This window comes from Salvelinus sp. IW2-2015, unplaced genomic scaffold (genome assembly GCF_002910315.2).
Source record: "Salvelinus sp. IW2-2015 unplaced genomic scaffold, ASM291031v2 Un_scaffold16629, whole genome shotgun sequence".
Classification (NCBI taxonomy): Eukaryota; Metazoa; Chordata; class Actinopteri; order Salmoniformes; family Salmonidae; genus Salvelinus; species Salvelinus sp. IW2-2015.
This window is the reverse complement of record NW_019957680.1, coordinates 16,295-44,253: the sequence shown is the minus strand read 5'-3', so window position 1 is coordinate 44,253 and position 27,959 is coordinate 16,295. Positions and strand designations below refer to the sequence as shown.

At 46.4% G+C, this 27,959-nt stretch overlaps 3 protein-coding genes across 3 annotated transcripts; 2 read left to right on the top strand and 1 right to left on the bottom strand.

Moving 5' to 3' along the window:
* Window positions 1-83: 83 nt before the first annotated feature.
* On the bottom strand, window positions 84-3,282 carry LOC112080978 (DDB1- and CUL4-associated factor 7-like). The gene is made up of 5 exons (XM_070442781.1): window positions 2,778-3,282; window positions 2,456-2,567; window positions 1,418-1,536; window positions 394-603; window positions 84-269 (listed from the first exon to the last, which is right to left on the bottom strand). Exons 1-5 carry the CDS (start codon window positions 2,850-2,852, stop codon window positions 99-101), a joined length of 687 nt encoding a protein of 228 aa, XP_070298882.1. The 5' UTR covers window positions 2,853-3,282; the 3' UTR covers window positions 84-98.
* A 2,808-nt stretch (window positions 3,283-6,090) lies between these two features.
* Window positions 6,091-10,653, top strand: ccdc47 (coiled-coil domain containing 47). Its single transcript, XM_024146924.2, has 12 exons — window positions 6,091-6,201; window positions 7,184-7,485; window positions 7,612-7,704; window positions 7,885-8,181; window positions 8,272-8,337; window positions 8,474-8,575; window positions 8,703-8,813; window positions 8,988-9,073; window positions 9,240-9,298; window positions 9,421-9,530; window positions 9,681-9,848; window positions 9,997-10,653. The coding sequence occupies exons 2-12, from the start codon at window positions 7,192-7,194 to the stop codon at window positions 10,075-10,077; spliced, it is 1,467 nt and encodes a 488-aa protein (XP_024002692.1). The 5' UTR covers window positions 6,091-6,201; window positions 7,184-7,191; the 3' UTR covers window positions 10,078-10,653.
* Window positions 10,654-13,225: 2,572 nt separating this feature from the next.
* On the top strand, window positions 13,226-27,900 carry LOC111980138 (histone-lysine N-methyltransferase SETD1A). The gene is given in 32 exon segments (XM_070442780.1): window positions 13,226-13,300; window positions 14,196-14,340; window positions 14,445-14,543; window positions 14,653-14,923; window positions 15,118-15,242; window positions 15,410-15,666; window positions 15,845-16,856; window positions 16,858-16,948; window positions 16,951-17,010; window positions 17,013-17,108; window positions 17,111-17,179; window positions 17,182-17,394; window positions 17,397-17,551; window positions 17,693-17,742; window positions 17,744-17,827; window positions 17,829-18,618; window positions 19,524-19,697; window positions 20,244-20,279; window positions 20,281-20,326; window positions 20,427-20,569; window positions 21,129-21,216; window positions 21,374-21,427; window positions 21,627-21,690; window positions 21,832-22,323; window positions 22,325-22,487; window positions 22,489-22,800; window positions 23,127-23,478; window positions 23,894-24,075; window positions 24,511-24,621; window positions 25,004-25,123; window positions 25,304-25,441; window positions 25,662-27,900. Coding segments are annotated over 31 exon segments (6,159 nt in total). The 5' UTR covers window positions 13,226-13,300; window positions 14,196-14,202; the 3' UTR covers window positions 25,836-27,900.
* Window positions 27,901-27,959: the final 59 nt, after the last annotated feature.

The following is a 27,959-nucleotide window of genomic DNA, read 5'->3' as shown; positions in this document are numbered from 1 at the left end:
TTATTATTACACTGAAGGGAGAAGGTGAGAAGACTTAGAATGGGGTCTGAGGAAAGACAAGACATTATTATTACACTGAAGGGAGAAGGTGAGAAGACTTAGAATGGGGTCTGAGGAAAGGTGAATGGTGAAGAAGCCGTTTGTGCCTTACCTGCAGTGCAGATGTGACAGGAGGAGTGGGGAGCCCAGGCGATGCCGTTGACACAGGCCCGGTGGTTGTTGAGGCGGGCCACCGGCGTGCAGGGAACACGCACGTCCAGAATCACAACCTGAGACACACAGCACAGGAGAGAGATAACACATTAGATGGGGATAAGGAGAGGGTGCAACAAAGAGAGAATGGACAATACCAAACTGAAAGAGGAATGAGAAAGTAGAGTTAAATAGACTGACCTCCATGCCGTCCATAGCCATGGTGGCCAGGTAGTTGGGGTCCTGTTTGTTCCAGCAGAGGCGCAGTAGGGGGTGGTGCTGGGGATCTTCATAGATGATGGTGCTGTGTTCCAGGTGCCGCAGGTCAAACATGCGTACTGAGCCGTCCGCCCCGACCGACGCAAACATGTCCCGACCACCGCCTGCGCGGCTGAACGCGATGTCATACACCTACAGACAGAGAACACCACCAACATGCAGAGTTATTACACTGGTATACCCACGGACACACATTCACACTTTATGATCTCAAGACCAGGGGTTGGAACCAAAATGATTTTCCAGTCGTTCGGTTCCGAAAAGAACCCCTATTTGTTTTGTTCCAGTGGTCCGACCAGCATAATACAATTCTGAACTGGTTGGAACCCAAAAAAAGTTACAGTTCATATCGCTCCTTTTGGTAAAATGTTTAAGCTGTAAAATAAACCGTTTTCACATTTAGCTCATTCATTTGCTTCATCAATTAGTTTGGATGGAGCAGCTTGCGGTGTATGCGCAAGCTATTTGTTTACATGTTTAATTGGCCATTTAAGTGCAGCCGATGGCTGCAGAGAAGACAATTTCATGGGTGGGGAGAGAGGGGGGTGGACATGGCGGGGGCTTGGTTTGAAGCGCTAAATATCATCTGAATTGGGATGTGTTTAGGCTATTACTAGAATACCTTTAGAGACGTAACTTCACTGAATTACATATTTTTTGAACAAAAAAATAACATCAATCGGTTCTCAAGATTTGGAATAAAGGATTGTTACGGAACACTAGACACCAGTTTCGTTCCCAATTCCGTTCCTCAAAAAATGTCATTATTTTCCGGTTTTTGGTTCTGCTCCCTGAACAGGTTCTAGCCCCTGCTCACGACAACTAGCCTTTACTTACTCATTCATACAGTCTGAAACATGCACATTCATACAGTCTCAAACATGCACATTCATACAAGCAAACTAAACTTCAAGCCAAGGCCTATATTCCCCCTCAGCCCTCACACCTCTTTGTCATGAGCAATGAGCTGGGTCTTGACGTGGCCGGATACGAGGTTGACTCTGCCCAGCACTTGGCCAGTCTCCAACCCCCAGATAGTACAAGTGGTGTCAATGCTGGAGGTGCCTGTAATGGACAGATCAGAACCAGGATTAAAAACACGGACACTCACCAAACAAGACATACTGTAAAACTTCAATTAATAGCCTGGGTGTTTATTTGCATTAATCACTCTACACAACCGGCGCTTATTTGAGACAGGCTTCTTTTATACCCAGGCATCTATTTCCCTTATGCACACAGCTCAATAAAATGTTGAAGAGACTACCAGTTTGACCAGTATAAACATTATAATAACAAATCCATCGCAGATCAGACCTGCAAAGGCTGCCTATCACACACCCCCCATTTCACGCTTTAGCACCATTCATTTGATGCTGTGTTTTATTTTTGGTGGCGTCATGGCTTGCAACATTGACAGAATAAAAAATGTAATGCACGACTGTGGGAATATCAGAGCTGTGTCCATGGTAACAGTTGTAAACAATTCATTTAGACCCAGCATTTATTTGCTGAAATATGTGACGATGCCCAGATTTTAAAAGTGACAGGCAGCTATTTGAGATTGCATTTAAAATTGTTTTACGCTACTTACTCTGACACACATGCTGTAGACACTGACAGCAAACCAATAGACTATATGCTAGAGCTGGGCGATATGGACAAACATCCATGTCACAATAAATGAACTAAATTATCACGATAACTTGGACAAGTTAATAACATTAATGTGCATTAAGTTATTTTTTTWATATTACTCTTAAATCTACTACTTTGAATGTTGTAGCTATCAATTGTTGTATTAACAATCACCCATATTAGCAAACTTATTTCATTTGAAACTTCACATTTCTCTACTAGGGCACCTATTGGTTATTTACTGTAATAAACGAGATCAGCAAAATGTCCATGATATTTGGTCAGTGTCAATCATTTTCAGGTTTATAGTCCCAGCTCTACTATATGCATATGCCCCATCTCTTACCCAGCAGATTAGGATCCACTTCATTCCAGTCAAACGAGGTGAGTGGGGCACAGAAGTCAGAATTCTTGTTGTTATTCAGCAAGCATTCCAAGCGCGTCTCTGTTTCACTGACCTAAGGGGTAAGATTTAACAAGCCATGAGATGCTATACAACTACGTAGAAAAGAGTCCCCTCTGGGCAAGTAACTGAGCTAGAGTGCAACTCCAGATGCTGCAAGAGGGACACAATAGTTAGAAGAGGGTGCAGGCCAGGGAGCGCCCAACATATATCTATTATGTTTACGTATGATTTAGTATCAAGGAGGCTGTGGGTGCATGCATACCCTCCAGATGCGCAGGTAGTCCCCGCTAGTGGCAAGCAGGTCTGGGTAAACACCCTTGCTGTCCGGGATCCACATGATCTTGGTGGTGGGGTAGGGGTGGTCAAAGGTGTTCCTGCAGATGAACTCTGAACTCTCCTCCTCCAGACCCAAATCTGACTGCAACAACAACAATAATTAAATCAGAAACCGCTCTTGATATACAGTCGTGGCCCCAAAAGTTTTGAGAATGACAAAATATAAATGTTCAAAGTCTGCTGCCTCATTTGTATGATGGCATTTGCATATACCCAGAATGTTATGAAGATGATAAATGATTCAATTAATTGCAAGTCCCTCTTTGCCATGCAATATAACTGAATCCCCAAAAAACATTTCCACTCGATTTCAGCCTGCCACAAAAGGACCAGCTGAATCATGTCAGTGATTCTCTCGTTAACACAGGTGTGAGTGTTGATGAGGACAGGGCTGGAGATCCCTTGTCATGCTGATTGAGTTGAATAACAGACTGGAAGCTTCAAAAGGATGTGTGCTTGGAATCATTGTTCTTCCTCTGTCAACCATGGTTACCTGCAAGGAAACACGTGCCGTCATCATTGCTTTGCAAAAAAAGGGCTTCACAGGCAAGGATAATGCTGCCAGTAAGACCTAAATCAACCATTTATCAGATCATCAAGAACTTCAAGGAGAGCGGTTCAATTGTTGTGAAGAAGGCTTCAGGGCGCCCAAGAAAGTCCAGCAAGCGCCAGGACCGTCTCCTAAAGTTGATTAAGTTCGGGATCGGGGCACCACCAGTACAAGCTTGCTCTAGGAATGGCAGCAGGCAGGTGTGAGTGCATCTGCACGCACAGTGAGCGCAAAGATTTTTGGAGAATGGCCTGGTCGAAGAAGGGCAGCAAAGAAGCCACTTCTCTCAGGAAAAACATCAGGGACAGACTGATATTCTGCAAAGGTACAGGGATTGGACTGCTGAGTACTGGGGTAAAGTCCTTTTCTCTGATGAATCCCTTTCCGATTGTTTGGGGCATCTGGAAAAAAGCTTGTCCGGAGAAGACAAGGTGAGCGCTACCATCAGTCCTGTGTCATGCAACAGTAAAGCATCTGAGACCATTCATGTGTGGGGTTGCTTCTCAGCCAAGGGAGTGGGCTCACTCACAATTTTGCCTAAGAACACAGCCATGAATAAAGAATGGTACCAACACATTCCGAAGCGCAACTTCTCCCAACCATCCAGGAACAGTTTGGTGACGAATAATGCCTTTTCCAGCATGATGAGCACCTTGCATATGCAAGTGTAATCTAAGTGGCTCGGGACAAAAACATCGATATTTTGGTCCATGCCAGGAAACTCCCCAGACCTTAATCCCATTGAGAACTTGTGGTCAATCCTCAAGAAGTGTGGACAAACAAAACCTCACAAATTCTGACAACTCCAAGCATTGATTATGCAAGAATGTGCTGCCATCAGTCAGGATGTGGCCCAGAAGTTAATGACAGCATGCCAGGGGATTGCAGATAAGGTCAACACTGCAAATATTGACTGCATCAACTTCGTGATATTGTCAATAAAAGCCTGACACTTAAAAATGCTTGTAATTATACTTCGTATTCCATAGTAACATCTGACAAAAATATCTAAAGACACTGAAGCAGCAACTTTGTGGAAATAATATTTGTGTCACTCAACTTTGGCCACGACTGTACTATTTAACAAGGAACAAATTACTCAGAGCTTAAACACACTTCATACTATTTTATTAACTTTTTGGTCATGTTCATTCTTTGTGTTGAGCTTATACATAGAAGCGAAGATCTGTTCCGGGTTCTGTTTATACCCAGATCTGTTCGGGTGGCCCACATCACAGCATTGTAGTCGCGGGGTCCCAACTATTTATTCTGATTCTACACTGGGACTGGTTAACAAAAAACATACAGTTCATCTTCTACTCACCTTATTGTTATTTTCTTCAACGAAACTTCCAAGGGCCAGGCGAAAGCGTTTGTCGGGACGAACGCTCCAGTTCATTGCATACACCGTCCATGCGCTTCGTATTTTGAGTCTCTTTTCGCTTACCGGTAGAGACATAGCTCAATAAACGAACTCTTATATCAAATCCTTACCTATATAAAACAAAACAACTGTTTCCTTGGAACAAAATATCCCCACGGCTCGTTAAAGACTTTCCGAATTGAAGATTTGAACAGTTCAAATGACAAAGGCTGTCAAACGACAGCTATCTAGCAAACAGTCGTTAGTTATGCATACTAAACTAGCCCAGTTAACGCCATTAGCTAGCATAGGCGCTTGCACAGCGTGATACCTATCACTGTCGGAAACGAAGGCGACGTTAATGCTTAAATGAAGCTTCGAGACACACGTTAGCTTACGGCCAATAGTCTGAATTTGCTATTCGCTCGATTTTGATGATCCGGGTAAGTGAGCCTGCTTTTCGAATTGAGTCCCCTGCTACTTGACCCGACTCCGACAACACTCTCTAACCACAAAGAGGGGTGGGATCACTCTCCTCAATCTCCTCCCACGAAGAAAATGTCGGCGGTGTGACGCTGCTGCTCATAGACTAACATCACCATTAAAGTGTGGAAATCATCATACCAATCACACCATTCTGCAAATATGCAAAGATGTTTTTACTATTTTAACAGCGTAACAGGGTGGTGGACTCTGCTTAGGGATTTTGTCTAGAGGATACAGTTTATGTCACAATTAACTTTTCGTAACAGGTTAGGATAATTAGGTTTAAGGTATAGGAAAAGAGTTAGGCTATAAAATGCCAAAAATATATATATTGTCAATTTGATAAACTCAATCATGGGAAAAAACTTTTGAACAGTCATGCAACTCGAATTCCAAGTCTGAAACTGGCATCTTTCAGGCTCCGACTTTCCGACGAAGATCACTGTGTTATTATTTGACCTCTTTTTCCCGGAGTTCCCAGTTGTTTGAAAGCCCATAAACCGATTATCCAATAGAAACCCCTAATCACACTTGTAGGCGGTGTCATGCGACGTTGGTAGTCAGCTAAACGTCAACGGGTAACGTCGGCCAACTGCGCATGTGCACGCCGTCAACTCAAAGGCACTTCTTCGCTATAAAGTTGTTTTTAACGACATGAAAAGTGTCAGTTTGTCACTTTCACAAGGTTGTAGTAATAACATATTTAACCACTTACAACATTGGCTTGAATCTAGGCTGTCTTAGATTTCGCGAAAAACAACAAGGAAGAATATTTGACTTCTCAAACCCCGGCCTGGTCTTTTCGTAAGCGGTACAGGAAGTCTCGCGAGTTGCGCCTCTGGGTTTTTAGAAACTCTGTGGGAATCAACTGTCAAGGGGACTGTATTGAACAGCTAAGCTAACGACGACCTCAGCGTTTTCTATAGGAAACTATATTTTAACACTCCATAGGTATTCATACAGCTAACGTTACATGTGTTGTTTTGCTTTAGTTTGATTCAACTTGATAAATCCGGCTATTGTTATATTGTAAACCACTTATTAGCTATAGGGTGACAATAACTTGGTTGGTAACGTTAGCTAGCTTGCTCGGTTAGAATGGGAAGAGATGGGGGGGTTGGGACACGTTGGCTAATCAGTGAGTTATCTAGCTAGCTAGACTAACGTTAGTTCGTTTGTTAACATGAAATCGTCAACTGTGGTTACATATTTCCTAGCTCTTTGTAATCTTAGCCATCTGAAATGTTCTATGATTACAGCTAGCCACTCCAATTCAAGCTATCTAGCTAACAGAGTCAGAGAGTGGATTTGGCTAGCAGCAGACAGCTAACGTTAGTTAGCGCACCTGAATGCTAAGCAAGATATTTGTAGCTGTGGTTTGTTAAGGTGGTAGTTAACTAGCATAAATCGACTACAGTGTCTAGAATGATGATGTGTCTATAAAGAAAGCAACGCGAGCCATATATTTTTTGAATATTGATGACTTGTGAATGATAGGGTCACTGGGTCATTACCAATAACCACAGTCCATGTCCAGTCCGATTGATGGACAGATTCTATGGCGTTCAGACTGACACATTTTTGATTTAGGTAATTTGACAGTGTCCAGACCTAGCTACCACTCTCTTGGATGTTGACCTTTTCAGTGGGAGTGGATGTAAGAGGCATGAAATTATAGATATGTGTTGTAAACAAACAAGTTACTATCCTGGGCATGTAACTAAATCAACTCACAGTAATGAAGATATTTTTTGGAAACATCTTTGTGACAGCCAGCCTGTGTGAGACTGACTGAGGCATTCTGTCTATTGCTGGTTMGACCTTCTGTCACCTCCAAACCCACCTGGTTTGACCTGAATTTACCTTTCCCTCCTTATCTTCCTCCTGCTCTTCTCCCACCTGTCCTCTCCTCTACCGGCCTGTGCTGGCACAGCTTCAACCATGAGGAGTGTGTACCTCCTGCTGCCCGCGCTGCTACTTCTCCTGGCACTGCCCGTCTCCAGGGGACGCTACAACGATGACTTTGACGATGGGGAAGACCTGGCAGACTTTGCAGATGACAATGACTTTGCTGAGTTTGAGGATGTGAGCGAGGACACTGTGGCCGAGCCAGAGACGGCCCCTCCACCCCGTGCGGCCCCCCCTGCTCAGACTGCTGAGGACGATGAGGACGAGGCCACAGTGGAGCTGGAGGAAGACGGACAGGAGGACGGCTTTGAGGATTCCGATACACAGGTTAGGGGCTGCAGTGGCCTGGTAGCTTGCATATGACCAGGGACAACTTAGTTGACACACTATCCCATGCACTGTGTTTTTGGTTTGTGCCAGAACGAATCATTATTTAATTGTGTATTGCTGTAGGATCAAGACATGTACAGCAAGTACGATCCAGACGAGTTTGATGGCATGGAGAAGCCCAGCCAGTCCCTTAAAGACCCTCTGATCATCCACACAGTAAGTTCACTGTTAACACCAGACTAGTGACCAWTATGAAGCCATTGATTCRAGACCTATTTCTTAAACTGTACTCRGACAACCAAGAAGAACATCCRTCTTAAATGTGAGTMCCAAGATCAAACATCCTTAATGTTGTGGTTGTCAAGGTGATGAAGTCTGTCCGTCTTCCCCTTCCAGGTGCCGGCCCACCTTCAGAACAGCTGGGAGAGCTACTACATGGAAATTCTAATGGTGACGGGCCTGCTGGCCTATATCATGAACTACATCATRGGCAAGAACAAGAACAGCCGTCTGGCCACAGCCTGGTTCAACTCCCACCGAGAGCTCCTGGAGAGCAACTTTGCCTTGGTGGGTGACGATGGCACCAGTAAGGATGCAGTGAGCACCGGGAAGCTGAACCAGGAGAATGAGCACATCTACAACCTGTGGTGCTCAGGTCGAGTCTGTTGTGAGGGCATGCTCATCCAGCTTAAGGTATTTACAGTGTGTGTGAGTAAGAGAGAGAGAGAAAGTGTTTGTGTGAGAACTAGCTGCTGTTTCAATGTTTTCTCTGGTCTGTTCCAGTTTGTGAAAAGGCAGGACCTGCTGAATGTACTGGCCAGGATGATGAGGCCAGTCTGTGATCAAGTGGTGGGTACATATGCCTGCATACATGTACATCACCAGTCACATTGTCACTCACCTCAGCGCTTACAAATACTTTCCTAAAGGTAGACCTTTTCTGTTGTCTGACTTGCTGTATATTTCTGTCTATTTTTCTTTGTAGCAAATCAAAGTTACTCTGAATGATGAGGACATGGATACYTTTGTGTTTGCTGTGGGCACCAAAAAGGCCATGGCACGGATGCAGAAYGAGATGCAGGACTTGGTGAGGGGRGMGCCAACATCACTATASWTTCATTCAGCCWTCCAGACACTATTAACCATCTATAAGCCTCAGGCTGCGTGGGTGTATGTATTGACCCGTCTTTGTTTGTGTGTCTGTCTGTCCCCAGAGTGAGTTCTGCAGTGACAAGCCCAAGTCAGGAGCAAAGTACGGCCTTCCTGAGCTCCTGGCCATCCTGACAGAGATGGGTGAGGTCACGGATGGTGTGATGGACAGCAAGGTGAGCAAGTCTGTTGTGGCCTACTCACTACAGTGGGGACTTTGTCACGAGGCTATTGCAGAGTGGTCTCTTATTGTTTGTAGTGGGAGAATATGACATGTAGAGTACAGTGTGCTACAATTTGACAGACCCCTTGTTTTTCTTTCATTCACCCTTCCACTGTCTGTCTTTCAGATGGTTCATTATATCACCAACCATGCTGACAAGATCGAGTCCATCCATTTCTCTGACCAATTTTCTGGTWCAAAAGTTGTGCAAGAGTAAGTGTGCCTCCAAGCAAGTCAGTTTTTCGACAATATATTAACTATATCACACCAATGTCCTTACTCCACCCCTACCTCTGGTCTTGTATTAAAGCCTCTTATGAAATGATGTACAGCTGTTTCTGTTACCTGAAGCTTCCTTCTCAACCCTGTTGTGTTTCAGGGATGGACAGCCCTTAAAGCTGCCTGAGACCAAGAAGACGCTGCTGTTTACATTTAATGGTGAGCCAATTGTRTCCACTTGAAYTGCTTTCCAACACTTGGCATGCAGCCGATTCACCATATTTGATACGTAGTGACTGAATGAAATGTTAACAAATGTTTTCCTGTGRTTGTGCATGTAGTGCCTGGCATGGGGAACACGTCTCCCAAAGACATGGACACTCTGCTACCCCTGATGAACATGGTCATCTACAGCATCGACAAGGTCAAGAAGCTCCGCCTCAACAGAGAGGTGAGAATGGAAGGATAATTACACTAGTCTCCTAGTACACCCTCAATCTGGCCTATTGACAGATTTTTTTCTTTTTTTTAATCTACAGTCTTCCTTTCATCCATCACTGCATCTCCTTGCTCACCCTCTCTCCCTGTGTCTGTCCTCCAGGGAAAACAGAAGGCGGATAAGAACCGTGCCCGTGTGGAGGAGAACTTCCTGAAGCAGACCCACAATCAGCGCCAGGAGGCTGCTCAGACCCGYCGGGAGGAGAAGAAGAGGGCTGAGAAGGAGAGGATCATGAGCGAGGAGGATCCTGAGAGACAGCGCCGCCTGGAGGTCAGCTCCACCACAGCCCACCAGCAGAATAACACACTGGAACGCTACACACTGTAACATTACACATTGGAACACAGCACACTGTTCATCTTGGCCTTCTTTGTACCTCTTGCTCTAACTGTCTCTATGGTGTTMCCCCCTTTTCCAGGAGGCTGCTCAACGTCGTGATCAGAAGAAGATTGAGAAGAAGCAGATGAAGATGAAGCAGATCAAAGTCAAAGCCATGTGAGGACAGACAGCTACAGGGATTCAATCACACAGCTCAGACGGTTTCCACTGCTTCCATCCATCTCTCTCACTTCAGCGCCCAGTTCTGGCTCACACAGACATTCCCTTCTCCATGGGTGTGTCAAGCGTAGCTGTTTCTGTTCTCATGGAAACACTTTGTCCAATCAGAGTGGGGTTTTCCTTGGCTGTGAGTGAGCTGCTAGTGACAAGCGAGAGGGACAGAGGAGTTTTGTATATCAAATCTGTCGCCATGACGACCCGTGKCAGTTTTTTTRCCTGTTTTGACTTTTTCTTCTGCCTAGGTCTTCATTGCTCTTTTCAAAGCAAGTCGGCTCAATGAGCTTATTAATCGAAWCGACAGGGATTGGGGGTTGCACCTCTTGGTGGGAAATAAAATGRTCATATTTTAATAGGAATGAAGGCATGTGAGGCCTGTTTGAGTTATTAAGTTAACACTGTGGATGCTACAAGACGAGATGCAAAGTAACCCATTTTAATTTATATCTAAGTGACAGTCCTTACAAGCTATGTCTGTCTGGTGAATTTCTAAGCAAACAATAAAATGCACTGGAAGCTATTGAACAATCTKATTRCTGTCTTTTTTTAGAYGAGTTGTGTCTTGCGGGTAGGTGATTATWAATGGACCAATGGGACGGTAAGTCTAGCGCTAAATTTGACCCAAAGATTGAGTMCGCAGAGAGATTGTCTAGGCTACTGGGTTCAAACTAAGCTGTCCTGGTGGGCTTAATGTCAACTCCCTTGTCTCCTATATTCTACAGTAGCCTTTTTTGGAAACCACCATTTCTGCCAGCATGTTGATTCTTATTGGGGAGTAAGTATTGTAATTTTTATGACCTAGTACTGTAGTTTAACAAAAYCCCACCTAGGAAGTCATGTTGAGGACAATTTAATTAAGGATGCTTCAAGGACACTGAAAAAAAACAAATGCAGTAATACATACACTATTTTCCATGTCTTCCTGCCCGTTCTTGTTTGTTTTAGAGATGGCAGAGCCATCTTTGTGTGCCTGGACCAGATCCTATGAGGTCGAGGGTCCCGCGAATCTGGAGAAATGACTAAAGTCAAAGGCTCATGTGGCAATACAGGACATGTACAACAACCCTACTCTGACATAAAAGTAATGTAAAAACAATACCAACCATCAAACTGAAATGCACCCCATCATACAGTCCTCTCGGAAAGTATTCAGACCCCTTGACTTTTTCCACATTTTGTTACGTTACAGCCTTATTCTAAAATGCATAAAAAAAAAAAAAAATCCGCACCAATCTACACACTGAATGACAAAGCGGAAAACAGGTTTATAGAAATGTTTGCAAATGTACTAAAAATAAAAGTATTCAGACCCTTTGCTATGAGACTTGAAATTGAGCTCAGGTGCATCCTGTTTCCATTGATCATCCTTGAGATGTTTCTAACAACCTCATTAGAGTCCACCTGTGGTAAATGCACATGAGAAYGACCTTGGTCAGGGAGGTGACCAAGACCCCGATGGTCCCTCTGACAAAGCTCCAATGTGGAGATTGGGGAATAATCCAGAAGGACAACCATCTCTGCAGCACTCTACCAATCAGGCCTTTATGGTAGAYTGGCCAGACGGCAGCCACTGCTCAGTAAAAGGCACATGACAGCCCACTTGGAGTTTGCCAAAAGACACCTAAAGACTGTCAGACCATGAAACAAGATTCTCTGGTCTAATGAAACCAAGATTGAACTCTTTGCCCTGAATGCCAAGCGTTATGTCTGGAGGAATCCTGGCACCATCCCTACGGTGAAGCATGGTGGTGGCAGGATCCTGTTGTGGGTATGGTTTTCAGCAGCAGGGCTTGGGAGACTAGTCAGGAATGAGGGAAAGATGAAAGGAGCATAATACAGAGATCCTTGATGACAACCTGCTCCAGAGCGCTCAGGACCTCAGATTGGGGCGAAGGTTCACCTTCCAACAGGACAACGACCCTAAGCACACAGCCAAGACTACGCAGGAGTGGCTTCGGGACAAGTCTGAATGTCCTTTAGTGGGCCATCCAGAGCCAAGACTTGAACCCTAACATCTGTGCCAAACTTGTAGTGTCATACCCAAGAAGACTCAATGCTTTGTCATTATGGAGTATTGTGTGTATTATGAGAAACAAAATGTGGTAAAAGTAAAGCGTTCTTAATACTTTCTGAATGCACTGTATCATGTATATTTTGTTAACCGTCCGGATGGCTTGGTCTTGGATGAGAGGTAGCTTATAGCACTTCTATTGCAAACTGAAAGCTCGTTGTGTATTCAGCTCACTGTCTGGATCCATGCGATAACTGGAAGAGTGAAGTAGGAGATGGAAATTAAGTGTTTGTCAGTAATGTTACCTTTTTTTAAATCGTCATAGCAGGCACAGGTATACATGATGCTAGCTACATACTCGTATTTGATTAATAAACAAACATGTTTTCGCAAACCTTTGATAAAAAGGATCACATCAATGTAGCTTCAAACGTCCTTTGTATACCTCTGGCATACTGCAAACTTGCCACCAGCCTGGTGCTGTTGTCAAAACAATGGCAACGTCACACACTAGCAAGTTGTGCTTGGCTGAGGATTTTTTATATTTTTTTGTCCGCTCACACAGGAGTATTGTTTTTGTTTAAGGGGGTGCTGCAGCAACCCTACTTCCCGCAGCTATGAACATAACCCTTGTTACTTGTGTGACGTATGTGATCATGTGTCTCGTTTCCCTGCGGTGCCATGTTTGGCCACATGATGGCAGTGTTGTCACTTGATCGTTTCCTTGTGCAGTAGTTCTATTGAAACTTCTTTGGTACTCCGTATGCATAATATAACTAAGTAAAGAAGTTCAAAACTGGAGGTATGAGGATAATAAAATAATATATTTTTTCTGTGTCAGTGTCCTGCAAGTTATACTATGTGGAATGGGTATCTCTAAGGCCACATCTGATACATTGATCCGTAGATTCGCCACAAGTAGTCATAGACAAGAGAAGGCATATACGAATAGTTGTAAAAATCCTATAGCTACTTGTATGTAGTAGGCACATCCAACAGAAAAAATATATATATTTTTAGTCAGTGACGTTTGTATTTTGACTGAGTTGACTGTTCCCTTTATTTTCGTGGATCTGGATGGATTGTGGGGAAAGTGCTGACTTCGAATGACGAAATGTATTCGCAAAGACTGATGGAGTGCAGGCGAGGCTTTCAGGTTTGTTACGCGATGGCCGCTCGTTTAACATTATTTTGTTTTAGGACATAAACAAATAMTTCGTGAAATYTTACGCTTTGTATGGTAACTACACAGCACCGGGAAAGTATCGACATTGTTAMAACTGAGCTATTGTGCCCACTGGCAAAAACGGAGTTARCTTTTCAGTTTGYTACTCAGTGTTTTTCCCCGTTCGTCCTAGGCCTAGSTTCACTTGAGCGGCGGGTTGGTAGTTTCGGATGAAYCGGGCAATCGGTTTGAAAGAGGCAGGTTCGGTTAGGCMAGTGAATGACGWTTAGCAAGCTAACTTAGGTCGATCTTTGCATCGTTGTACAGAAATAATATTTTGAATAACCACTTTRAAATMTATGYAACTTAACTAGCTAGTTGGGATTTGAATAGCTAGCTAGGTAACAAGCTAACTTGTTAAATGAAACTGAGTATGGTAGCAGCTAACGCTAGCTACACATGCTAATCTAGTTTAGATATAGCTAGTTAGTCAAGGTGATACGAGTATATAACGAGTATATAACTAACGTTACAACTAACGCTACCGTAGTTATCTAAATCATAACTAGCGGGTTGAAAATAGTGGAATCCTATCAAAACACAGCTAGCTAGCGTGTGACGTTGTCATTGTTTTGACAGCAGCACCAGGCTGGAGCGAGTTTACAGTATGCCAGAGGTAGGTTACCATGACAAGAACTGACGTTTGACGCTACATTTATGTGAGCTGTTTTATCAAAGAAGGTTTTCTAAAACATGGTTTATTTAACCAAATACGAGTATGTAGCTAGCATCATGTATACTTGTGCCTGTTATGAGGATACAAAATTATGGTAACGTTAGTGACAAAACACTTAATTCAGTTGCATCTCCCACTTCATTCTTCCAGTTATAGCATGGATCCAGACAGTGAGCCGGATACACAACGAGCTCTCAGTTTGCAATGGAAGAGCTATAAGCTCGTCCAAGACCCAGCCATCCGGAGGGTTAACAACAAAATATACCGATATGATGGGGTGCATTTCAGTGTGCCGGTTGGTATTGTGTTTCATTAACTTTTTCTTATTTTGGAGTAGGGTTGTTGTACATGTCCTGAATTGTAACATGAGCCTTTGACTTTTACTTGTCATCTCTCCAGGACTCGGGGTTCCCCCCAGTGGGAGATTTGCGGGACCCTCGACCTCGTAGAATCTGGTCCAGGCACACAGAGATGGCCCTGCCAGTGCCCAAGTTCAAAGTTAGAACCCTAACTAACTTGCTGACTCATCATACACTCATACCAGCCTCACTCTCTAAAAGCTGCACTGTAGCATGCTATCTCTAATTTCCTTATTTTGTTCCCAAAGCTGGATGAGTTCTACGTGGGCCCCATTCCCCTCAAGGAGGTGACCTTCGCTCGCCTCAATGACAACATCAAGGAACCCTTCCTYGCTGAGATGTGCGCAAAGTTTGGAGAGGTGGAGGAGATGGAGATATTGTTTCACCCCAAGACCCGTAAGCACCTGGGCCTGGCCCGCGTGCTCTTCACCAGCACCAGGGGGGCGAAGGACACGGTCAAACACCTGCACAACACCTCCGTCATGGGMAACATCATTCACGCTCAGCTGGACATCAAAGGTATGACATGGATTCATGGCTTAATATCTATGTTTGATTTGATATAAAATCTATTTTGTATAAAAATAACTTCTATTGCAATTACTATTGAAGTATAGAGGTGTTTTATGGAGACATAATTGTTGTCACATTAGAATTTTGTGAAGATATTAGCTACATCCTTGTCTTATGGGTATGTTTGTGTGTATCTGCAGGCCAGCAGAGGCAGAAGTATTATGACCTGATAGTGAGTGGCTCCTACACGCCCCAGACTGTGCCCACAGGAGGCAAGGCCCTGACAGAGCGGTTCCAGCTCCCAGCGCCAACACAGCCAGACACGGTACACTCACCAAGGGCTCATCACAACCATCCTACTGACAGTTTCATGGAGGATTTACCTTTATGGTCCATCATTCTTGAGAGGCTTTCATAATTTTCTACTGTGTAATGTTTTTTTACTTTCTCTGTCTAATTCTCCCATCTTCCTGTTCCTCTCTCTCTGTGCAGTCGTCAGATATCAGGCGGAGACTGTCCTCTGAGATAGCTGGCCTGGCTGTGGGCTTGGCTGCAGGGGTACCGGCTCTCACCCCTGGGAGCACCACCCCCTGCTCTGTGGACACAGGCTTCAGTGAGCAGCGTCTAGACACGACCCCCTCCTCRATGGGGGGGCCCTACACCCCAGGCTCCTCCGCTTCCTCGCAGGGAGGAGGAACGCCCTACACCCCTCGCTCTGTCTCACAGGACTCGGGCTACGCTGTTGCCAGGTCAGTATTGGGGAACAAACACCCTGCATAATAGCTCAGATGTTCATTTATACAAAAATGTGTTTGTCATTCCAAAAAGGTATACACATTTCTCTTTATTAGGATAGCAATAGTCAATGTGGTAACTTGTGTTATATATAAACCCTCTATGAACCCTCTTTCTCCTTTTGTTTCTTAGACAAGTTGGATACAGTGCTGGCCCATTGACCAGTGGCTACCCTCCCCAGGACATGCTTCCCTCCTCCTCCTGCTCCTCCTCTACCGTCTCCTCCTCAGTRGGGYCATACAAAGCTCCCCGGTACTCGGAGGACCCCCATGCACCRCCTCAAGACCCCTACCAAAGGTGTCGCCCCACATACCCCCCTACCGGCCCTTTCCGTCCTAACGAGCCCCCGCTCTACCCCACATACCCAAACYCTGGAGGGGCTGGACAGCACATGGCACACCACCCTGCAATGCCTCCCCCACCTCRTGCACCCCAGTACGAGCAGCCTRCTRTGGCAGACCGGGACAGAGAGAGGGACAGAGAGCGGGACAGGGACTCAGGAGGGCGGTACGGTGCCGGTGGGATTGGCTCTAGAAGGTCATCTTACCAGGATGCCAACTCTTCCTCACATTATTCGCACCACTCGGAGTGAGAGTGAGGGGAGAGGGGCTACAGACGGGACAGCCTGGGCTCCAGAGAACACGGCAGACACCGTAACCACCACTCACACAATCACAGCAGCAGTAGTAGTAGTAGTAGTAGCAGCAGCCGGCGACGGAGCAGCCACGACCGAGACAGCAGGGAGAGGGACAGAGACAGCGACTACTCAAACAGCTCCGACCCCAGATTCAACTCCAACTCCCACCGCTCCTCCTCCAACAGCCTGTCCCCGCCTCCATCTGCCTACCCCTCCTACTCTTCCTCCAAAGACCAACCCCCTCCCCACAACCCCTCTGTCTCCTCCCGCCTAGAGCCCTCCTCAGTGTATCGTGCCCAGCCTAGTGGTGCTGGTTCTGGGGAGAGGGGGTCTGTGTCTGACAAGGACCCCCGATCCCACCACACCCCTCTGCCGCCCCCTCCACCACCTCCCCTCCCCCCTGCCTCTGTGATAGCGGCGGCTGTAGCAGAGACGCTCAGCACTCTTGACTTTGGCCAGGAGAGCCCAGTCAGAGAGGAGACGTGGACCAAGCCCAAAGCGCGCGCACACGCACCCACCTCCCCCTCCTCAGCATCCCTCCACCCCTCCCTCTTCTCCACCCCACTCCTCCATCGCTTCCTCCTCCACTTCACCCTCCTCCACTCCCTCCCACATCATCTCCCCTCCTCCACTTCCCTCTCCCCACCCCCCCAGCGAGACTCCTTCTCCCGGAGCCAGATTCCACCAATGAGAGCCTGCCATTTGTCTACCACAGCAGCAGCTTAGACTCTCGTATTGAGATGCTCCTGAAAGAGCAGAAGCTAAGTTCTCCTTCCTGCCCTCCGATGAAGATGAGGAAGCGGACAGGAAGGAAGAAAGGCAGAGAGAGAAGGTGCGCAGGCAGGAGAGGGAGGAGCAGCAGGCGAGGGCAGGAGCAATAAGCAGAGGGAGCAGGATGGGGAGAAAGACAGGCGGAGGAGACAAGGAGGAGATGGAGGCCAGCAGAGGAGGAAAGGAGAGAGGGATGAGAGCGGCCGTAGAGGGAGGAGGCAGAGAACGGGGGAAGAGGGGAGGAAGAGTCCCACTGTAGTAGCACAAGCTACCCCTCCTCCTCCACCTTCTCTCCCCGCGTCCCCACCACAGATGACCATACTAGTCTCCATGGAACAGGACCTCTGCAGGAGGAGACAGCCCAACCTGAGCCTATTGATCCAAGGACCAGACAAGGGGCACAGACACCCCCCTACAACGGAAAGAGTCAGGTAAGAACATCTTACTCTGTAATAGAAATATTGTAGGAATCAGATTGTATGGAAACGTTGGTGTATTGTAGCAGGGATTGTCAGTTGATGCAAAAGTGTGGGAAATTTGTGAATTCTCTCCTCTTTCCTTCCTGCAGTCATCCTCATTCCTCTGGGGAAGACATGGAGATCTCCGACGAGGATGAAGAACACACCATACAGCAGTGACACCCACCACGCCACTCCTTCCTCCGTCTCTTCTCCTTCTTCATCCCAGGCCCCCTGCCCTCCCAGACAGACCCCTCTGCCTCCCCTCTGACCCCACACAGCACTTTGGCACGTCCATGCCTGCTCCACCCATCCCCTCTTACCCCCTCACCCTCCCAGGCTTTTCCCTGCAGCCCCCTCCACCCCCCTGCATCCCCCCACCGCTGGGCCACATGGAGCTGCACTCTGAGTACCCTCCTCCCATGCCCCCACACATGTATGACTATGCCAGCAGTATGGAGCTGATGAACCAGTACAGTGGCGGAGCCCCCATGTCCTTCCAGATGCAGACCCAGATGCTGAGTCGGCTGCACCAGCTAAGGATGTCCTCTAATGGCACCGCTGCCCCTGGCGACGCCCCCCCTTCAGACTACTACCACTCCATGCCCCCTCCCCCACACACCCACCACCCCTACATGGACCAAGAAGGGGGTGGCTATGAGCAGGACCAGCACTACATGCCCCCCCACATGCCCTACGCCTACCCTGGCCCCTCTCAGATGCCCCACCACCACGCCATCCCCCCTCCACACACGGGCTGGGCCCCGCATGTCTTACCCGAACACTACGCATACCACACCCCTCCGCCCTATGGGACTATGCCTCCTGTGGGGGGYGAGGCCCAGTACGGGGCGGAGGGGGACCCCCAAATGCCCCTGCTAACAGAGAACCCCCACGAGGCCACAGTGCAGCTGGTGCTGGCCACCCTCATCCAGGAGATGAAGAGCATCATGCAGAGGGACCTCAACCGCAAGATGGTGGAGAACATCGCCTTTGGAACCTTTGACGAGTGGTGGGAGCGCAAGGAGACCAAAGCCAAGGTAAGAGAGTGGAACAACATGTTCAGAAAGCACAGAAAAAACGGCCTATACTACATACCTGGTTTGGGGAGTTAGTGAGGTAACTTTGGGCAACCCTCCCGAGTTCAACTCGGGATAACTGGTACCATGAAAGTGARTCACCCTTCAGCCAGGTACATTTCTATGGCAACMAATCCTTCAGAACTAACCTGCAGGCTAACTCGGGGCTAACTCCATTTATCCTGAATGAAGTGTCTGCCATGAGTTGAGGACCAAATAAATCAGATTCCCTCCCTCTCGTCAAGATTTCCTCCCTCCATCATCCCCCTCATTTTATTAATCAAATGTTTTTTTGTATGTTAAACATAAATGTTAAAATACCTATCGCATTACAATTAGTAATGACAGAATGCATTTGAAACTTGACGCACAATAAAACTTTTATCTATAGGAGTGGGGATAAAGGTGTTTGTGCATTGATAAGCACACCAAAGATGGCATTAACACCATAGCCTGTTGAATTTGCAAGATAACCTTTCTAGCAATTTGATTTTGGGACAAATGAAAATGTGTCACTTACTCACCCATGGATTGATGTTTCAGTATTGTCTCGAGTTTGTCGTTCGATTAGCCACGTGCGACATGCACACGCAGTTACAAGCCTGCTAGAGTTAGCGGCAGGCGGACAAGCAATATCCACCCTTGTATTACGGATGAAGTCTGAGCTGGAATGTGAAGCTAACTGAAACCCTGAGTAGATCTAGCTTGCATCGTAGTATACCCATCTGGTCAATTTAAATGGGTTTCTGATTTCCGTTTTTCAAGTCGTACATGGTTTTCCTGTTATTGTTTTTTTTAAATCCATTATTTGATTTGCCGTGATACCCATTGGCTTTTGTAAAACCACATCTGTCCTCCCTCCCCAGCCGTTCCAGACCATGGTTCGGGGTGTGGCTGCAGTGAGGGACGAGGACAAGAAGGAGGAGAACAAGGCCAGCAGCAAGCCCCGGGAGCCCCTCATGTCTCTGGTGGACTGGGCCAAGAGTGGAGGAATGGAAGGCTTCTCACTGAGAGGGGCGCTACGACTTCCCTCATTCAAGGTAAACAAGTACACAGAGGCAGCAGTTGGAACRSGGGAATTGTCAGTTACTGATACATACATGTTTGTACTGTGCATAGGAAATAGAGATGGATTAGTACTGTACATGTATAGACATTACACTAATACATGTTCATGCATAGATATTACACTAGTACATGTATAGACATTACACTAATACATGTACATGTATAGATATTACACAAATACATGTACATGTATAGACATTTACACAAATACAGGACATGTATAACATATCACAAATACATTTTCATGCTATAGACATTACACAAATACATGTTCATGATATAGACATTACACAAATACATGGTACATGATATAGACATTACACAATACATGTTCATGTAATAGACATTACACAAATACATGTTCATGTATAGACATTACACTAATACAATTCATGTATAACATTACACTAATACATGTACATGTGTATAGACATTACTCCAATGATACCATCCATTAACTTGAGGATTTTTTCCACCATAACTTATCATGATATTAAACTTGTGTGTATTGTGTCCAGGTGAAGAGGAAAGAACCTCTGGAGCTAGCAGAGGGTAGGAGAGATGAAGAGACCCAAGACACCCCAGAAGGATGACGACGAAGGTGAGCTTTTCATCAATGACCCCCTCCTTTGGAATCCCTTGGGATTTGTCACGACGTCTTTGTGTTTCCTAGTTGCTCACCTTCTCTCCTTCTCCCCCAGACTTGTACCATGACAAGGGTCTAGAGGAAGAAATGCAGATGGGGAGGGCCACAGGGCTGAGAGGACAGCAGGCGGAGGAAGAAGAAGGACGAGAAGTCGGAAACCTTGGGACCTGGACAGCGAAGGAGAAGAGACTTCTGACGGTCTTCTTCAGATAAGGTTTGCATGTGCAAGGGATAATTTAGCATGAAAATGTTTCCAAATAAAGTTTATCTTATCTCAAAAATTGAATAAATGCTACAGAAACAATAATGCAGGATTCTCTAATCAGTTGATGATTTCGCAAGCAGTACATACTGGCAGTGTGTTGTATTTTCCCATAGTTGCTGGCTAGATGGCAGCATTTCACTGTATCCTCTTCATACTCTGCTGTACTTTGGCTTCATTGACTTGGTGAACCTGAGACACTGTTGTATATTATCACAAACTGTGTCCTTCTGTTCCTCTCTGTAGAGGACGAGGAGGGAAGTGACAAGGGTCAGAAGGTAAATCTAGCATTCTTCATGTTTCCTTATTGAAGCCAATGTGCCCCCCTCACAGGCTTTCTTATCTACCTTTTCCATCATGCCATCTTATCATCTCTCACTTCCTTCCACTTCTTTCTTCAGATGAGCCCTGAGTGCGGACAGCGATGATGAGAGCCTCTCCTCATCCACAGAGAGTCTTCTTCCTCAACATCATCATCCTCCTCTTCCTCTGAAGAGGAAGGAGAGCAGGCCGGCAGTGGACTGGACACCATGGATGAGTCTACGATGGACAGCACAGCTTGACACAGAGAAGGGGATGACCGGTACGTTTAACAGTGTTCCTGATTTTGAATATACCTGTATATAAGTATCCAAAATGTTTTCTATATATTTTCCTATGGAAGTTCTTATTGAAACTTTGATTTGTTGCTCAATATGTGTCTGGTTGATACTGACCATTCCACTTGTTGTGCACTCCAGAGAAAAGTCTGCAGCTGCTGTTTCAAAAGACCACTCAGCGCGAGATCAAAGCTGGTAGTCACACATTTAGTTTCTCTGTTACGGATGTTCATTTCCATGGCAAGTGCCAATGTTGTTTTTCACCTGATTCATAATTCAAATATTGCCCATATCTCAAAATTGCTGCCAGCAAGAAGGATTCACAACACTCAGCCAAACGCTCGTCTCCAGCCCCCCGCCCCTCTCCCCAATTGTTATTGTGCCTCCTCTCAAGAAAGCAAGAAGACCGTCTCGTTCTCTCTCCGGGGAGAGCGACTACAAAACCCCACCTTCCAACGGTTCCCTGCCCCATCTCCCTCCACTGCTTCTCCTCTCTTTCCCACATGAAATCTCACCTTCCAGACTCCATTTTCATCGCCTCCACACCTGAACCACCCCCTCCCAAGACTCTCTCACTCCTCCCTTTGCCTCCAAACCAGCGAAGGCAATGCCCTCTCTCCCTCCACTGTTCTCACTGTTCCCTCGCCTGTACGCCCCGAAGACTCAATAAAGAGCCCTGTCCCTCTGGTGTCCCCCCCAATCACCCCCACCAAGTCCCCCAACAAACAGGGCCTCCCAAATCTCAGTGTGGGTGTGTCGCACCGTGCAGACACTCCCCCTGCGACCACGCCTCCATGGTCAAGATGGCCTCGAGGAGGCCCGCCCCCTGTCACAAAAGGCCGGGGCAGGGACGCCCCAGGACTGTCAGCCTGTCGACCCCCACCCTCCCCCCTCCTTCCAACACCTCAGAAGGAGGAGGGGGGGGGACTGCAGAGGCTGAGACTCAGTAGCAGCTGGAGCATCCAGCCTGCTACAACTGGCTCGGCCCCCACGGCTGATATGTGCCTGAAGCTGGACCAGACGCGGAGATCAGAGGAGACCGAGACGTCAGACGAGGCAGAGGAGCAGAAAGTGGAGGAGGAGATGCTTCTTCCAAAAGCCGCTCCCCTCGGTTAATGGACCCACAGGCTGTCTAGCCCTGCAGGAACACAACTATTCCAAGCCCCCTATGCGCATCCTCCCCCATCCTGCCCAAAAGAGGAGTGTCTCCAAACAGGAGACTGGGTGCTCCTCCCTGCAGACTTCTAACCATCACCAGCATCTCTGGGGTGCTGGAAGCTCCTGAGGAGTCATAGGGAACCCCTGCCCTCTAGGGACAACACCAGGCTGAGTGTCTGTCTGGCATGGGGCTGCTGTGTGAGGATAGAGAACATGGCAAGGCCTCTGTGCTGACACCTCTCACCCCATCAGCCAAGAGGAAGGGAATGGTGGCGAGACAGGGAACTGGAGGAGATGGGGGAAAGCAGAGAACAAGAAGAGGAGGAGGAAAGATAAGGAAAATCTGGAGTCAGCAAAAAACGAAAAAGCAGAAGGAACATCAGACCAAGAAACAGAAGAGGAAACTAGAGGTGTGAGGTTTTGTGGGTTTGTGCTTGAGTCAAGTGTCACAACTAAGAAGTGTTGAGCATGGTGCGTCAACATGTAAAGATGGGGTATTGCTCGACCACAGCTTACATTTACATGGCCAAATTGTCATGTAAATATATATTAATGTCAAACAAAATACTAGTAAATTACATTCTAATCTAGAAAGTCCCATCCTATGGCCTGTATTGACCAGTATTTAAGAACCTGTTACAGGCTAATTTTTGTTCCTGAGTTGACATCTCCCACTCTCTCCTTGTTCCTGTCCCTCTCCCACTCTCTCCCTCTTCCTGTCCCCGGTTCCTGTCAGGAGGTGGACCTGGAGGAGGATGTGGACGTGGAGCAGCTGGAGCCGGGTGAGCTGTCTAACACAGAGGACGAGGAAGAGGAAGAGTGGGACGATGTGAGGAAGAGCGAGCGCCTCTTCCTCCAGGAGGCCGGGTTGACTTCGTCGCAGCGTTGGCCCAAGCCCATCCCTGCCCCGGAGCCCGTCACGTTTGACCAGCGCAGCGAGTTTGAGCAGATGACCATCCTGTATGACATCTGGAACTCTGGTCTAGACATGGAGGACATGACGCTGCTGAAGACGACCTACGAGAAGCTGCTGCAGGACGACCACAGCACCGACTGGCTCAACGACACACACTGGGTCCACCACACTGATATCCTTTACTACTGGCAGGGCAGGGGGTTTGGAATGAGGGTTAGAAGCCCTGCTTGTGGTTTAGGATCTTCCATGTGTTGATGCCTCTTATGAACAGTTGAGCTGTGTTTTAAGTAATGTACCGGTATGCGGAAGTCAGTGGAGGCTTCTGAGGGGAGGACGGCTCATAATAATGGCTTGAGCGGCGCAAATAGAATGGCATCATTCACCTGGAAACCTTGTGATTGATGTATTTGATACCATTCCACCTATTCCGCTCCAGCCATTACTACAAGCCCTTCCTCCCCAATTAAGGTGCCACCAACCTCCTGTGGTGGAAGTAGATGAAATGGTGTGTAATGATGCATGTGTATTAAGATGGACTGGTGTGTGTTCAACAGTAACTGTTGTAAGCCTTAACGTGTGGCCTGCACTTACCAACATCCCCAACCCGCGGCGTAAGAAGAAGAGTGCAGACGGGCAGCTGCGGGAGCACGTGACAGGCTGTGCCAGGAGCGAGGGCTACTACGCCATCAGCAGGAAGGAGAAGGATGTCTACCTGGATCTGGAACTGCCTGAGCAGGCCCTACTGGAGGCTGCCGACTACGACGCCTCTGTACGCACACCTCTCTTTACCATCTCTCTCCTTTTTATACTATATATAGTCTCTGGCTTTTCATACAATGGTGTCATGTTGTTGCTTGTCATAGGCTCTGTGGTCACAGGTTTTGTTCCAATAAGATTGATGACCTTTGGTCATTGAATACAGGAAAGTTGGTGAACAAGTAGTGTATTTCTTATTTTAGCATATGCTTCACAATGCTGTAGGAAGTCCCGCAGAGTTTGTCATGCAGATGTATTCAACAGCTTTGCTGCGTCTGCTCGAGGCAATGAAAATGAACTCACTTAACCCCTGATTAACTATTTTATTGGACATTTAGGGGAAAGTGCCTCTGGCTCAGTAGTATTTAGCTCAAGGCCGTGTGATGGTGTATGTCACCGTGTGTGTGTCACTGGCTCAATGTAACTCTCCTTCTGTCCTCCCCCTCAGGGCTCAAACCGGCTGCTGTCAGAGAGACGGTCGGAGCAGCGCCGCCTCCTCAGTGCCATAGGCATCCCTGCAGTCATGGACTCTGACCTGCTCAAACTCAATCAGCTCAAGGTACACAACAGCAGCCTGGAACTGTGTGTACCACTGATATTATCTAACTGCTGTGTTACCTCTGCTCTACAACCACCATGTCATTTCCCATGGGTTTCATTCTGAGAACTCACTTCTGTTACTGTGTAATGAAGACCTTGACCTTTTAAACCCATGCCAGTGTGTTGATAATGAGACTTTGATCCAGGACTATGGTGAAATCTAGAGGAAAGGCTGATATTGCATTCAATCCGGTTGTCTAGACAAAGCTTGATGATGAGTTGGTTATTTTAATCAGTTGTGTAGTGCTGGGGGGTGCAGGACTGAGTTTGTGAAACCCTGGACTAGAGTAACTAAATGATTATTGCACCACTATGGCACTAACTCTTGCTTCCTTCCTCAGTTCCGTAAGAAGAAGCTTCGATTTGGCCGCAGTAGGATCCATGAATGGGGCCTGTTCACCATGGAACCCATTGCTGCTGACGAGATGGTCATTGAGTATGTGGGCCAGAATATCAGACAGGTACTGGTCATTGTACTGCTTGAGGAGTGTATGTGTGTAGGGCCATATTGTAGTCTACGTCATTCAGCCYTAGTGTMGTGTCAGCATTAGCAATAGACACATGGCAAACATCAGTGTTTGTCTTTCCTGGGTGTTCAMCTGGCATCATTGTTTGYCTGTTTGTGCCRGTTTCTTTGCCAGATGGTGGCTGACAACAGAGAGAAGCGTTATGCCCAGCAGGGCATTGGGAGCAGCTACCTGTTCAGAGTGGACCACGACACCATCATTGATGCTACCAAGTTAGGCAACCTGGCACGCTTCATCAACCACTGCTGCACTGTGAGTCAGCCTATACCTGCACAAGCAAAACAATACAGGATATAACAATGGAGTGAAGCAACGTGAAGACTAAATAGAAATACACATTTCTATCATAGATATTTAGTGACTCTGATACACACACAATGTTCACAGTAACATTGACTGGTAAGGTCCTCTTAAGTCGTTTTTGTTTTCTTTGAATTACCCATAACTGGTCTCTGTCCTCTTCTTTCCCCAGCCTAACTGCTATGCAAAGGTGATCACCATAGAATCCCAGAAGAAGATTGTGATCTACTCCAAGCAAGCCATTGGCATGAATGAAGAGATTACCTACGACTACAAGTTCCCTCTAGAGGAAAATAAAATTCCCTGTCTGTGTGGAACAGAGAACTGCCGTGGGACGCTCAACTAGATATCACAGCATGACCACTCTCACACTGAGGTGTGGCAGTGCCCCGTTTCAGTCCCTCCTGTCCCCCCTCCACAACCTCCGACTATAACCAAGAACAAAGCCACACCCACCACCAACAGCCCCCCTCCTGACCGCAAAGCCCACCTGCTCCTCCAGACTGTCAAACAGTTGTCTGTACCATATCCAGAAAACAGAGAGAGACATGCAACGTTTGCACTGTTCACACGCTTTAATTTACCTGGGGTTATGGTTTATTATCTTAGGGGCTGTGATACTCTCCTTCCCAGGGGTGTGATTAATAATCGGGCCCCCTCTTCTGTACCCCAAACCCCTGAAATGCAGCATTAGTCTCCGCTGTAGCAGGATTTAATAACTTAGGACCACTTGTTCCCGTTCGGTCAAGAGTGGACATTTTTTACCCCCCTGCCAACAGCCTTTCCTTGGAATAGAGAATGTAACCGTAACCTGGTTTTGTATGTCTTGTCTGCCTCCGCACAGATAGGGAGTGGTCCGGAAGCTCCCGCTAACCCAAACCCTCTGCCCACACACACCAATCCGCACATAGACGCACAGGATTTACAAACATATTCAGGGTTTTAAAGGCGCTCGTTCGCAGCGCAGTTTTAGTTACACACTAATCCATTGGGACTTCAGTTATGCAAGATTTCCAAACATGAAGATTGTTTGAGCTTTGTCATTTTATAGTATTGCATATTCTTATTCTTGTTCTGATTTAGTTGCGTGAGCTGTAGGTGGGTGTGTGACTCTCCCCTCACCAGTTTGTTTGGATGAGAGACCATAGACTTAAATATTTGTTTTTCACCATGCTAAATAAGAACAAATCATTTGTAGATCAAATAGTGTGTGGCGTCACATCAGTTTATCTTTAAAGCTTAAGATGGCTGCTGAGTTTTAGTCTGCAGGTTTATCTCAATTTGGAATGCATTGTTTTTTTCCTTTCACGTTCCCCTTTCCCCATTGTGATGTTGTTCCTCCTCACGTTAGGAAGCAGAGAAAGGACCTGACCCGTGTGTATCTGTGTTAAGAGAATGTATTCTTACGGGAGCGAGTAAGTTTTTATTCCTGTCGTGTGAATGTGCTCTCACTGTCAATTAGTAGTTTTGTGCTATTGAACAACCTGCAAATGTCAGGTTGTCTGCGCTTTTTGTATGACATGGTCAAGGCACACTGTCAGGAAAACTGTTTCTATGAAATCTCCCTTATTTGGCAAACCATTAGACAAATCTGTTCAAAAAAWGTTTTTAATTTAAATGTAACCTTTATTTAACTAGGCAAGTCAGTTAAGAACAAATTCTTATTTACAATGATGGCCTACCCGGACGACGCTGGGCCAATTGTGCGCCACCCTATGGGACTCCCAATCACGGCCGGATGTGATACAGCCTGTAATCGAACCAGGGACTGTAGTGACGCCTCTTGCATTGAGATGCAGTGCCTTGCGCCACTCGGGAGCCCGAACATAACTCTGCCCCATTGACCCCTATACAAGTGTTGAGGTCTGTGTATGTTGGACTTTGTCATTGAGTGTGTGTTCTGAATGGTTTTAAAGGGTGAACTTATGTGTAGATCAGATCTGGTAAATCTAGTTAAGTCGATCTCGAGGGGTCATTTTCCACTGTTATCCATGCTCTCTCAACTCAAGCAGTCGCTGTCCCAAGTTTAATCTTTGATTGAGATGTTTTAAATGTCACAAGGCCCCTCCGTGTTCTGTTTCTTCCACAGCAGAAAAGTCATCTATATTTCTTGTTGCAACAGGCGCTTTTCAGTACAAACCAACCCTCTAACTTTAAAATAAAAAGATGGAAAAAAAGTTCTGACAAATGTACATATTGTAGAGGTGTTTGTTTCTCGTAGAAACACACTGGTTCCAGTCTGTAAATACGTTGTTCCTCTCCTACTTCCCATGAGGAAAACTGTACATACCTTCCATTGTTCTTTTTTGTTTTTCCTTTTAATTTGATTTTAATATTATTTGCAATATTTCTCTTGTATTAATGCGTTGGACTCTTTTATTAATGGTGCATTAAAATATTTTTTAAGAAAAGTGAAAGCTTTGTTTTTTTTAAAGCCTTGGTTGAGTGTCTGGATTTCCCCCTAGCCCCT

Coding starts and splice junctions, on each gene's coding strand:
- LOC112080978 (XM_070442781.1), bottom strand. CDS start 2,852: ATGTGGATCCCGGACAGCAAGGGTGTTTACCCAGACCTGCTTGCCACT. Junction 2,568..2,777: donor ACTACCTGCGCATCTGGAGG/GTATGCATGCAC, acceptor CTTACCCCTTAG/GTCAGTGAAACAGAGACGCG. Junction 270..393: donor TGGCTATGGACGGCATGGAG/GTCAGTCTATTT, acceptor TGTGTGTCTCAG/GTTGTGATTCTGGACGTGCG.